Source organism: Lingula anatina, chromosome 3, assembly GCF_051362555.1.
Source record: "Lingula anatina isolate TDL-2025a chromosome 3, LinAna3.0, whole genome shotgun sequence".
NCBI classification, from domain to species: domain Eukaryota; kingdom Metazoa; phylum Brachiopoda; class Lingulata; order Lingulida; family Lingulidae; genus Lingula; species Lingula anatina.
Window position 1 is genome coordinate 4367170 of NC_141769.1, and position 13444 is coordinate 4380613.

Below are 13444 nucleotides of genomic sequence, written 5' to 3' on the forward strand. Positions count from 1 at the left end.
GCCACGTGATTCCTGGTGCTTTTTCGTCTGTCCGTCTGACTGTCTGTCTGTCTGTATATCTGCAGGATTTACGATCAAGGCCACATTTCAGGAGCATACATGTAAGCCTATGTAATGGTGGGCTTTCACTTCCAGTTGCTTTTTCTTAAAGTCCTCCATAGTTTCCAAAATACATGTAGCTGTTTCTGATCCTGATATTCAGTACCATGCATGTATCTTGAATCTAATGATAATAATTGTAATAATAATAATAGGGAGAAAGTGATTACACCCAAAATAAGCAGCTGGAGAGGTCCCAAATGCTAATCAAAGGCAGAGCTGCTCAATGTGGCAAGATATTTTTAAAGTAAAAAAGTATTATTATTATTATTAATATTTTGCACACGTTTATAGAATATAACAAATCCCAGATTAATCATATACCTGTTGGTAACATGCGCCTTTTTATGCCACTAACAGGCGATCTTCAGTCTGCTGGAGTTTGGCCCCTTAATCGCCGTTATGGAGGGACAGACCTTAATGCCAATGGCACTCACTTTAACTTGTTGCCCAACGTGACCTTCACCACGGGACCGTGGGGTGACAGGGACGGGGCAGTGTTCCTGGACGGTTCAGCCGGCAGTTATCTTGCATCAGGCGCCGCATCTCCAATGTTCGACAACTCATTCACGGTAGCTTTACTGTTGAAGCCCAGGTGTTTTTTATACCTGCAGTATTGTAGACTGTTGCGGTTCCTGATGCCGAGCGATATACATGTACATGTGGGTTTTAAACGCGATCACGGTGGAATTAAATTAGTGATCAAAAGTGAAGATGTAGAAGGAATTGGAGAAGTACTCAACGATACATGGCAGTTCATGGCAGTAACGTACAACCACACCACTGCCACGCTTAACTTATGGACAGATACCAACCTCGCTCTTAATGCCCAAACTGTTTCTCTAATAGCAACAAAGGACATGTCACTGAATTTTATCGTTGGTGAAAGAGAACTGATTGTAGGTGGAACGAGCTCTAGTCTGGTCGAACCATTCAGAGGAAATTTGGCATGCCTTCAATTGTATGACGTGGCATTGGAGGCTTCCGGTCTACAGGACATACGATTGGCGTGTAAGTATGTTTGGCATAAAAGGTCACCTTTAGCGCATTAAAAGATTCACCTGTCCAGTCGTTAGAGACACAAGTCCAGAAGGTTAATTCTCAGTATCGTCATTATTGCCAAAGATTTCAGGATCGGACAGCTATAAACTTCCTAACAAGGCTCGCCTGTTCAACAACAAATAATGAATTTGTTAATAGTAATGGTGAAGATATATCATTCTTACAGTGTTAACATATGCATTATCACCTAACTTTTAATAGTCAGTAGTATCAATGATTTTTAATGATGCCAGTTATTCATTATTGTATACCTGTACTTTCATGAATTTATGGCACCCCTATAGAAAACACTATAAACTTGAATATAATTTATAAAATACACGATAAAAAAGGCAACAACATACTATCAAATCAAGTGCATTTTGATAAGCACATTATATTCATTTTTCAATGCAGGTTTACCGCAACCATTAGGGTTATGGCCAATGACCGTTGAATATCCAACACAAGATTTGAGTGGCTTTAACTCCGATTTGATAGTAAACAATCCTGACATCAACCCGACTGTTTCACCAATGCCGTCAGTGCATGGATGCATGAAGCTTTGGGGCACACCAAACAGTCTGGTGCAAATAGTAAACAATGGACACTTGACCGTACAACATGTAGTGTCCGTGCTGTTCTACTTAGATGTCGATGTACGTAATGACGATGGAGACTACAGACATCCCGTAAGTTTTTTCAGGCAGTATTTATACGAAGATATAGCCCCTCCCGGTCTAGAAATTTTAGTGACCAATGGGAGAATCACTTTACAGACAGTCAAGAACAACCAGAGCACATTTTACGCAGATGTATCATCTGGGCGGTTTATGTCTACAGACGAAAGTGATTTAATACCTAACATATGGCATCACATTGGCGCAGTGACGAAAAAGTCCCCAACAGCGTCATCTGTATTAATGGAAGTGTTTGTCGACGGCACTTTAAATAAAGACGATTCAGAGTTGACGACCGAAGACCTAACGTCGATCTTGGGGGATATTGGCGTCGGCGGCGGAGGCTCGGGCTTTGCGGGGAAAATGTCATGTTTGCAAATATACGATATAGATGTGCAGTTGGATCAGAACTACATCAGGTTTAGGGACATCTGTAACGGTGAGCAGAGCGTACGAACGAGAAAGATAGAGAGAGAGAGAGGTGAATGGCGAGTGTAGACGGTTTCTGTTTGTGTGTGTGTGTGTGAGAGAGAGAGAGAGAGAGAGAGATCTACGTATTTACGTATTATCTACGTATTATCATTAGATATGCTATTGCTGACTCTTGTATGCCACAAAGAGTGAACGTGTTTAAAAGCATTTGTCAGGATATTGAATTTTATGAAAAATACAGAAACACTATTTTTAATTAGCCAATGGAAATTCTGATATTACAAATGCAAAATATGTCTTAAAAACATACTTATACCTAGGTTTGATTCTGTTTTGTATGAAAAGTAATGCGATTCGCACGTAATCATTTCATGACAAAATAATACCATGCAGAGACATTTAAATGTTTAACAAGTATTTTTAAAACATCTATATTAAAAATACAAGAATTATTTTTGCCCCATAAGGGATTTTTTGTGTATTTTTATGTTCTCCTTTAACCCCAGCTAACAAGCTAAGGGACGCACCCCAATATTCGCCGCACGGACAAACGGATGTTTCAAGCTCTCCAGGCCAAGGCAGTGATCCCCCAGACGGGATGGTCACCCCGAGAATAGACACAGAACTTCCTTCAAGCACTAGCACAGAGCAATTCAGTCTAACTGACGTCGATGCTGATTCCATGACTTCCATAACGGAATACACTAGCGCGGTAATGCAGCAAGCTCCAAACAGGTCTTTAACTGTGCCTTCCTTAACGGCACCATTAACTGAACACACAACTGAAATGGCATTCTCTGTTGATGGCGGCGAGATTGCAACTGAAGTGCCCTCGGTGATCGTGTCAAACAAATCTTCTTCAGCGTCGTATTCAACTTTTAACACAAGTGACTTGGCTTCTGTTAACGCTGCCACAATGGATACAGGAACGAACTGCCTCCATAACGACTGTTGGACTACGCAAACGGCAACAGCAAGTGTTGTTTCAGAACCTGAAGTTAGTGATTTAGAGAATGCGGAAAATATGACCAGGACGTCAACTGATCCTGCTACCCATTATGCTGATGACAGTGCCAACTCTTTATTGCCGAGTATGGGCTGGAACCTGCTTGAATCACGGTCATCCGAACACCAAACAAGTGCCACGTCGTCACTGGCGTCATTAGATGTCGCGGGGACCACTGCGGGTAAATACAAATGGGATATGATAGCGTTTGGGTTCTTTAACTACACTGTTTATCAATGACCACCACTTTGATTCAACATGTATCTGGGCGTATACATCAAAACCCCGCTCGTCATTCAAATATTAAAATTTTTCATTCCAATTTTCCCAGTCGGGTAGACAATTACCAGCCTTAACATTCCCATTACCTATTGTGTCATGATTTTTTTGCAGCATAATTAAAATTAAGAGCAGCACGTGCGTATAATATTTTGTTTTATGTGTATAAAAGGAATGCTTATTCAGTCAGGGCAGAATCCCCTCAGCTGTGTAATGTTATCAGAGTATACTTCAAATATTTCGATGTCTGTCTAGGGTATCTTCACCGGGGAATGAGGCTATCCAGGCGAATTGAAGTATTGGAGGTAAACAATTTCAGTAGTTTAATGCTGTTGATAATGCTACTTCAATGCCTATTCAGGCCATGATTTTGTATTTCGTTCTAGCACCGTTCTGCGGATCTGCTAGTCAGGTGTTCAAAACTATGAGCAACGGCAGTGCCCCCCACCACGGTATAGGCACTGTGGTAGTATACACATGCACAGACAACTTGACTTTCCCTGATGGAATGACGCACAGGAAGATTACGTGCTTGCATACAGGTGTCTGGAGCAACGTGGTTCCGCCATGTGCAGAAGGTATGTTTTGCTCTTTGTGCGACTGTCTTGTAGTTTTAGGTAGAGAGGCGTACCTAAGTATGAAATTGGAGGTTTGCAAATGACGGAATACGAGTGCAAAGAGCAGAAGCCACGTTCGCACAGGAGGCTTCTTACTTTTTTTACGAATACGAAAAGATGTCGCTGGTGTGATATATCTTACGTTATTTCTTTTGCGTGTTCTTTCTGTTCTGAAGTTGACATGGGTGACAAGTGGTGGCATGGGTAAAAAATCGCAGTTCACAACGTAATTCCTCTATTTTCACATAAAATAAATCGCCATGCGAGCAATAGAATAGGAAAAATATTTACCTTCATTTAACGTAAACACATTTTCACGTGTTTTAATATGTATGTATAGTATGAATTCAAATCGAACATGATATTTTGACGGTTTCTCAAAATCGCCATAAGCTACATTAACGAAGTGTGAAGAACAAACCCAGCAGGCATAGTTGCGTTGGATCAACGTTGAAAACAGGTTGAAACGTTGAATTGCCGTTGATCTACCTAAATTCAAGGTAAAATCAACATTGATCCAGCCACGTCAAAACACCGTCATAATGTGACGTTGACTCAACGTTGTATTTTGGTCAATGACACAACCTTGCAGTTATGAATTGTAATTTAAAATATTAATTATTGAAAACGTGATACTTTGTTTATCAATACTGTAAATAAATTTATCAAAATAATAACAAAATGGTTAAAGTAAAAGTGACCGTTGTTTTGTGTCTTTAGTTAACTAGTGAATTTTCTTAACTTGTTATTCAGAAATACATTCCAATAAAATGGATTCCTTGCAAGGTCAGCTAACACTAGGATAAATAAGTTGCTGTAAATGTGATGGAGTTAACAGCTCTTGGTAACCTGTTATAGGTAGACAGGTTGAGGTGACTGTGACTTTGTTATATATATATATATATATATATATATATATATATATATATATATATATATATATATATATATATATATATATGGTTGTAGTTATCTTCTTAAGAATATATAAGAAAAGAACTATATGTATTAATCTAAACCTTGGAAATTTTCACTTAAAGGCCATACATTTATACCCAACACATATTTAGCCATTAAACATATCCTACTGCTTAACACATCCAGGCTGGGTGGGGTTGATATAACATTGTTTTTTGACGTTGATACAACGTTGTTATCTGAGGTTGACACAACTTTCAAATCCAACGTTTATTCAATGTCTTCTCAACGTTATGGTTTAACGTTGTTTCAACGTTAAAACAACATAATTTGCCCGCTGGGAAGTGTCATGACTTTTTTCTCAATTCGTGCTTCATCGTTTGTAAAACCTCCCAATGAAAGTGATTTGTGTCCAATACAATTATGAGTAGCCTACGTGTATGATAAATGAGCAGAGAAACAAAAGTTATGAAAACGCACAACAATGAACTTTCATTATTATTTTTATTCGCTGAAGCAATAGAAGGGGTACAACCAAACCGCCGGCGACACCCTAAGAACCCCATGGAGGCGCCAGGGGCCGAGGCTATGGGGACATTTGGGCTGTTGATGGTACTCCTCATTATTGGAGGAATTGTTGCGATGGATGTACCGACACTTCTAAAACATCTGAAAGGAATGAAAAGAAACTTGGGATATTATTCCAAGGGGACCGGAAGGAAGAAAGGCTACTACTACCGCAAATGAACTCTTGTTTATAAGTTAATTTATACTGAACTTTTGTCTGATACATTTCGGCTACACACAGACATGGTGAATGTACCTTAAACTACGTCCTGGGTTTTATTTAAAACAGTTTCCGTGATATTTTCTGTTGATTTCAAGTGAAATTGCATAAGATTTAAATACTCCAGCGCACGTGCAGCTTCGGGGATTTATGTTCAGTACCGTATATTACATCCGGGCGTTCGGCGGGTCGCGCCACTGATCGATACGGGAACTTGTACTAATGGGAAGCAGGAGTCCAAGGGGGTGTAATCGCTAATCAGGTCCAGGACAGACCCAAAAGACCCAAAATTTGTGATTTTGTTAGGTTCCCAAAGAGTGGTTTTTAATCCATTTCATGCTAGTTTTAAATGTTAACATCAGGCACAAGGGAGCATTCCCATTTACCCATCGTACAAGCTGGATCGATCTAACTCTGTGGGGATTCTCCCTAAATTGCATTCAGTGTAAGCGGCTGAAATGTCTGGCACGCCCACTCAAGCTGCTAGAGGGCAATTCACGATAGTTAGTTACACTACCTTTCGACGTTCTTTCACAACTTTTGCCAGCTACAGGTTTTTCGCTTGGCAAAGCCATTAAGAGTTAAGCAACCATAATGCAACGCGAATCTATTGCTTAGATGTTGATGCAGCTTCCAAAACTTGGCAAAGACGACAAATATCGAAAGTATTATGGATATTATAAGCAGGCACGTAGCCAGGAAGTTCGTGTGAAGGTCCGCTTTTTCTTTCATCTGGGTCAAATGGTGTTCATTTAAACGACATCTGAGGAAGTCTACTTGTTACATTTTCGTTCTAACGAAAGGAAAGAGAGAAAAATATGATAAATCGGGAGATTTTGCGTCTGAACTGGTAGATCAGGTGATATTTCCCATTATTTTGTCCAGGCCCAAATCGAGAGACTCCGACGAGATCAGGAGTGTTGACAGGCTACGAGAGTTTATTTCAGGTGTCGCACGGAGAATTCTTGACCCTTCTGGTCGTAGAAGCTCGTGATAGTGTAACTCACAGTAAAACAGTTGGTGTGCTCATTGTAAAAATGAGTTTTCGTCAGACGTTGGTGTTTTTGAGCCCAGCAGTAGCCGGTCTTCGTAATAAACAGTTTGCAAGTCGCATTTTTTATGGACTTCCTATATTTTTTGTCCTTATGAAAAAATCCATCATGTTATTGACCAAAAACATGAAGCCCACACAATTCTGCCAATTTGTCAGTGTTTCTAGGAACGAAGTTCTTTAAATGTAACAAAGCTTAAAGGGATAAAAACTCTTCGTTTTGGCCAAATAATGAATTTCCCTAGAGTAAACAACAATTTTCCCCATACTTATCAATGGTTAATGAATCCATTTTTACGTTCAAAGTTAGTCCCTGGTTTTTTTTCTAAAAAGTTTTTTTGTTATAATGTCTTAAGAGATTATAACAGAGTATAGCCATCAGTGGAAGTCACGTGGTCTAAAGACAAGCTCAGATATCAGAATAATAGCTATAACTGCCGTTTTTGTGGTACAACAGAATATATTATATTTCTATGAGTTGTTCACAGTGTTTTTATTGTGAAATATAGTTCCCATAGGAAGAGTTATTATCCCTTTAATTTATTACGATTTTTCACGTGTATATAGGACAGTTTCTGTAAATGTAACAAAGCTTTATTCAATTACTTGTTTCTAGGAATGAAGTTCCTTTAAAATGTTACAAAGCATTATTGAATGAGATATCGATACAGATAAGTATGTAAATAGCACAGAATACTATCTTGCAGAATACATGTATATCCTGGAATGTAAGATCTGATAAAGTCAAGTTTGACCAACGACGTCATTTTATATATATATTGACCGATTATTTTGGAACAATCAGAAAAAATAACATGCGATCACAGTACAAAAATATCTGATGACAGCGCTGTTGCAACGAACTTTTGATGTCGCCTACGAGCAAAGACCTTACAGACCTCATCCAAAGTCAATAATTGTATAATATTGCTATAAAAAATATTAAATATGAAGATATTTCTTTTTCCTGGAAATGGTTATTATAATAATAATAATCATAATCATAATACATGTACATACATATAAAACGTGATACCTCTGTGATCTTCCCTTTCCTATGGGTTTTGGGGTTTTTATAATTAAAGAAACACACATAACATTTATATGAAAGAAACACATATATATATATGGGTTGCTTTGCAAAATGAATACTTTTAAGGCGTTTTGAGTAACACGAGTAATCGAAACGATACGTAGAAAAAATGCTCATATGTAAAAATACAAACTTACATTTGTACAACTGCCTTTGGCAGTGTGAATACACAAAAAACTTAAATATGCATCGACAGAAAAGTGTGCAAAGAAATTTGCGCCCAGAAATTAAATTACAAGACGTCTGAAAGCGGCGTTTTTATTCCACTGTATGCGCCGAAAACGTGCAACTCAGAATCTCATCTTTAAAATATACAGTTCAACCTGAAATTACGAGTCATGATGAAAACAAGCCTCTTGGTTCTTTTTCTTTACACTATGGGTGTGACTGAATTCAACACCCAGGATTCATCTAATTCAGGGCCCCGTAACTCGAAAGCATCGCGTATCCAGACCGAGCGCAAGCGTCTCGATTCCATAACTCGCCCATACTCGCCCCATATAAAATATTGTAGCCTCTATGTGATGTCGCTATTCGCAGTGCGCAATGCTTTCGAGTTACGTGGCCAGGGCACTATGTGGTAAACAACTCGCACTGACCCTCAAGTCACAAGTCGTCATTGTTCTGTGCTGTGAATGTGACGATTTGCAGAAAATTTGCCACTAACAGTTTTGAACATCCTTGGTGTATTCTACGCATTTTACCAACGTCATCTGTTATTTTTACGTCCAGTTTTATTCCATTCCTGACTATCTTCATGATAAATATCAAGTCTACGTGTCTTCATCGTCATCCTGAAGCAGATTGCAATCACAGCGATTTTTTCCACAGTAAACTACCACACGAAGCAGCAGACTCAACACCGTAAAGATGATAACAACACACATCACGGTGTAAAACCAAGGATCATTGTCACCACACGGCCGAGCATCGTGTCTGTGAAATGGGTTCAAAGCGTTCGCCTCGTCCGTAGAATTGCCAAAAGCAGTCCCGGTGAAATTAGCAGAGTCGCTCACAAGAAGGGGGAAAGAAATAAAGATGACGTTTTCTGTGAGGTACACCACGCTAACAATGGCAAAGATTATAATAGGCAAATCTTCGATAATGCAGAAAATGCTGATGATGCTAAGAGCAACGCGTATCACATAGCGCCTGATGAAGCTGCCAGAACAGATGCCGCCATTTGTACCGTTGGATTGACGGAGGCGACAGCAGCTGGAGATGAAGTAAACCACACCGTGGGGGATAATGACAATAAGAATCCAGTATTGAAAGCAAAGGGCACAGTAAACCAGTGCCAACAACCTGCCTATCATAAACATGACCATTTCAATGAAATACAGAAACGTGGCGCACGCTGATCGACTCCTTCCACCTGGGCGCGACTTTTGATAAGCCACAATGCCCCAAACGAGAGATATCATTGAAATGCTGCCAGATACCATCTGCCATGCAGCCAACTCTGATTTCAGGTCTTGGTATTTCAGCAACAGAAACAAGTTGACCATTAACTGAGGGGCAGACTCCAGCATGCTTTGAAACAACTTGCATCGAGACAGAACTGGTTCTACCCCCAGGAAGAATAAAATATGTTCCCGCATTTCCTTTTCCACATCGGGTCTATCACGAGGAATGGTCTTGGTTCCAGAAAGATTGATCTGCTCTTGCATCCGATTCAGTGCCTCTTCATTGGCCTTGTAAGCGTAATACATGACGAGGAACCTTCTCTTGATAAGCTTCAGATGCAAGCCCCACATCCTTAAATGCGGCAATGGAAAGTCTAAGAGAAATCTGGCATATCTAGGAATTTTATTTATGATGGGAAATTCCGATACTCTGTCGAAGAGATGGTTGTCGACGAGGGCCATAAGTATATGAGCGGGAATTAACATGCCTATGGCTACCCAGACGGGAGTGCGATACCCTTCCCCCATTTGGTAGTATAACACGATGAGTATTATATCTGTAACCATGTCTGCCAGAATTAAGAATGTCATACACAGTGCTGACAGGAAGTTCAAGGATAAGGAAAACTTGAGTGCTTTATGTGAAACATTGATCAGCTTTTGTTTTGATTGCGGCCTGCTTCTACTGATCGGAAGTGAAAGGCTGTGCGGAGGAGAGTTGGACAGGGAAACATTATCTTGTGATGAATTTTTCTCTGAATTTTCCTCCAGTTCGATCCCGCTCACATGTTGCTCTTTTTCTGCCATTCTGTCTCAAATTTTCTCAACGATGTTTTCTGAAAGGAAAATGATATTGATTTCATCACAAAATTAGGACAGGTACAAAAGGTTGTCTTATTTTTTTCCACTTTAAATGAAAGAGTTGGACTGGGGACCTGGATCCGCCATTTTGATTTGTAAGGGGACAGGGAGGCAATATTCCCGCGTTTGCATAAAGAAATTGGCATAATTTATGCTTACTGATTTAATTTATGCACTGTTAGAAATAGTCTGTACTCTTTTTTAGTCCAAGGAACATTCTTTTCAAGTTAGACATTTGTACTACAAAATGCAGCATTTGCCCAATTTTCGGTCCTAAACAAGCCTACTACATGTAGTACTAAACTGGGGAACATAAATAATAAGCTGCAATATACTCTCATACATGTATTAATCAAGTCCACAGTGATCACTCCAGTGGCGGATTTAGAGGGGGTCGGGGGGGCGGTCCTCACCACCCCTTCGATTTCTGGGTCCTCTCTTGATATTAGATTTTTGACTAGCTGAATCATAGTACTAAACCGTACCAAATGGCACCGTTCGCCCTCTAAAATACCAAATTAGGGGGGATACTTTTCATCCTCGGACCCCCCCCCCCTCCTCAAATAAACCTGGATCCGCCCGTGCACTCTGTCAGGATAGTGTGTGTGTACATCGCCTCAGTATACCAAATAGCATAACGCTGGACGTCCAGGTAACAATAAGCCGAGAAAAAAAACGAAATAAACCTACAGTACAGTAACAAAATCAAGTTAGACATCTTCCACGAAGTTTCTTTCTCCTTCGACGATGCCCTGTTTAGTTGACCTACATGTATATAAAACAAATTCCTCATATTGGCCAGATATGTGCAGTTTTACAAACACTCTCTCTCTCTCTCTCTTACCGTTACAAGTCCTCCTAACTAATACCGATATGTGGTCTACTCTAATACTCTGTGAGAACAGATTATATTGAATATTTCATTATTTCATTATTTCATTATTTCACGGTATTTTTGCTCATAACTTCCTTGTCCCAGTCAGGTCATATTACAGGATCCTACAGTGACTAGTAAATTCCTTCTATCCCAGTCCTGGTTTAATTAATTTTTTTCTTCTGTTTGTTCATATTCGATGCAGTAATTACCAGAGGTGTATCCAGGATTTTTTGAAGGGGGGTCCACGGATGCGAAGCTGACCCCCCCCCCCCCCCCCCCCCGGGCCCCGCTACTAAAGGATCACGAAAAAATGGTATTTTGGAGGGTGAACGATGCCATTTGGTACAGTTTAGAACTATAATTCAGCTATTCAAAATTCTAATTTCAAGAGGCGACCACTGGTGTGATTTTTTTTTTCAGAAATGGAAGGGGGGCAGGAACCCCTCACATCCCCCCAAATCCGCCACTGTATTACAATCATTATCGCTTTGCCCGCTTTAGCAATGTCCAGTATTCCTGTTTTAAGAGTTGGGATTGGTTTCTTCATCTCAGTCTGCAAAATTATTCCCCCAGCAATTTCACTTTTTAAGTGCTATGATCTTGTATTCTGACTCAGAATCGCGGGTCATCTTTCATTTCTTTTTTCTTGATTTCCTCTATCGACTAGAAATCTTTAACTGTTTTTTATTTTTGTTGCACTTGTCCTTTTTAATTTTGTTGGGCTTGGCCTTTTCTTTTTCGAGTAGCTCTTTTTCAGGTGTGTCAGTTAGAACTGCACTGCATCGTTTTCTACTTTTAATCTTTGGACTGCGACGGTGAGCCTTTGGAACCGGTCTAATTATTGCTGGACTTGAGCTGTTTTGGGGTTTTCTTAAGTGCGCTATAGTGTGCTGTAGCACCTCTTCCGGTGAGGGCAACTGAGATTTCAACTGAAACTTTGCCTAAGTTACGAGGTGGATGTTTGTCTTTTCTGGCGAATTTTGTACCCTCGTTCACTAAACATTAACAGCAACCCCCAATCCATTACACAAAGCATTTAAAACAATATCGGCAGAATTTGTGTTGTATAGTTTATTCATAACGTAGGCTCTCAGTTAGAATATTTTCATTTTGCCGCGAAATGCAGAGTAATAATCGACATTTCCTTCCACTTCTAACAGCAATTTATCGCAAAGAGCAACAGTGGACATGCAGACCCCTTTCGACCAAACAGCTAGCAACTGCAATTAACAAGCAGTGACCATCCCCCCTTGTATCTTCTACAGGCATGTACATTCCGGCATCTTGGAGATGTTCTACCAGCTGGATTTCGTCTCCAGTTGGAGTTGTATTGGATTACTACGTTACTCTCCTTAAAGTTGAAAATAAATCATTTAGAGAGAAATTGAAAAACACCGTGCGGGGTGGGTTGGAACACCCCTTACAGTGTTCCAACTGGCCCCATGTCAAATGTTCCGACCAGCCCCCATGACGTCATGGCCTACTTATGACACTATTTCTTTAACAAGTGGGAGGTGAAAAAAACTACAGCTTTTTGAACATAAAGGTGGTCCTAAACGCTATGCACAATTTCAGTGATATAATCCTTATACTTTAGTTTACAGCACGATGAATGTCAAAAATATGAAAAGTTACTTCGAGTGGCGAAAATAGGTTTTTTTCGCATAAAACTTTTACCGTATTTTCGAAACTTCCAAAAGTTTACCGGATGAATAACCATGCCACGTGACATTTTTATGCTGAAGGAGCACATGATCGGTCTTGCGATTTAAGAAATAAAGCCAATGTTCCAACTTACCCGCGTTCCTACCCACCCCGCTCTCCCCTACTAGCAGTTCAGGACAGCGTCAGTGATAACGAAACCCTTATTTAATGTAGATCTACATGTACAGGGTACTTACTGTGCGCTTGAGTAAGTGTACTAACTGGATGTAGGGCCTACAGTTCGAGATTGTAGCCTTCCAGGTTACTCTGAGTATAGGGTCGTCGTCTACCAATATCTTAAATGATCCGGAATATTGGCACGGTGCTTTGGTCCCGTACGTACGACCATGATGAGTTTACCTTTGAGCATTAAAATTTTACCCTGGTGCTTTCTGTTTGCTGCCTGAGTTGGAGTCTTTTCAAATGCAAAGTAGGCTACAATTCAAGAACTAGGTTAAATACACAGATTCTCATATTTCAGGTGCCTGATTGAGGCATCTCGGTTAAAAGTCCAACTGGTAGGCCTATGTAAAACCTGTTTTTATTTTTTTTTTCTCATACCTGTACGAATTTCGAATAATCAGCTACAATTT

General features: G+C 39.9%; 2 protein-coding genes across 3 annotated transcripts; one reads left to right on the top strand and one right to left on the bottom strand.

Moving 5' to 3' along the window:
- Positions 1-400: 400 nt before the first annotated feature.
- On the top strand, positions 401-7465 carry LOC147762805 (uncharacterized). Its single transcript, XM_087009591.1, has 5 exons — positions 401-1110; positions 1558-2259; positions 2759-3439; positions 3924-4115; positions 5590-7465. The coding sequence occupies exons 1-5, from the start codon at positions 435-437 to the stop codon at positions 5817-5819; spliced, it is 2481 nt and encodes an 826-aa protein (XP_086865717.1). The 5' UTR covers positions 401-434; the 3' UTR covers positions 5820-7465.
- Positions 7466-7529: 64 nt separating this feature from the next.
- On the bottom strand, positions 7530-13286 carry LOC106179645 (uncharacterized). Of its 2 annotated transcripts, none has more exons than XM_013563364.2 (2): positions 11115-11201; positions 7530-10245 (listed from the first exon to the last, which is right to left on the bottom strand). In XM_013563364.2, exon 2 carries the CDS (start codon positions 10214-10216, stop codon positions 8777-8779), a length of 1440 nt encoding a protein of 479 aa, XP_013418818.2. In that variant the 5' UTR covers positions 10217-10245; positions 11115-11201; the 3' UTR covers positions 7530-8776. The 2 variants fall into 2 exon arrangements, with proteins under 2 accessions (XP_013418818.2, XP_013418817.2); XM_013563363.2 differs by lacking the exon at positions 11115-11201 and adding an exon at positions 13049-13286 and having other exon boundaries at positions 7531-10245.
- Positions 13287-13444: the final 158 nt, after the last annotated feature.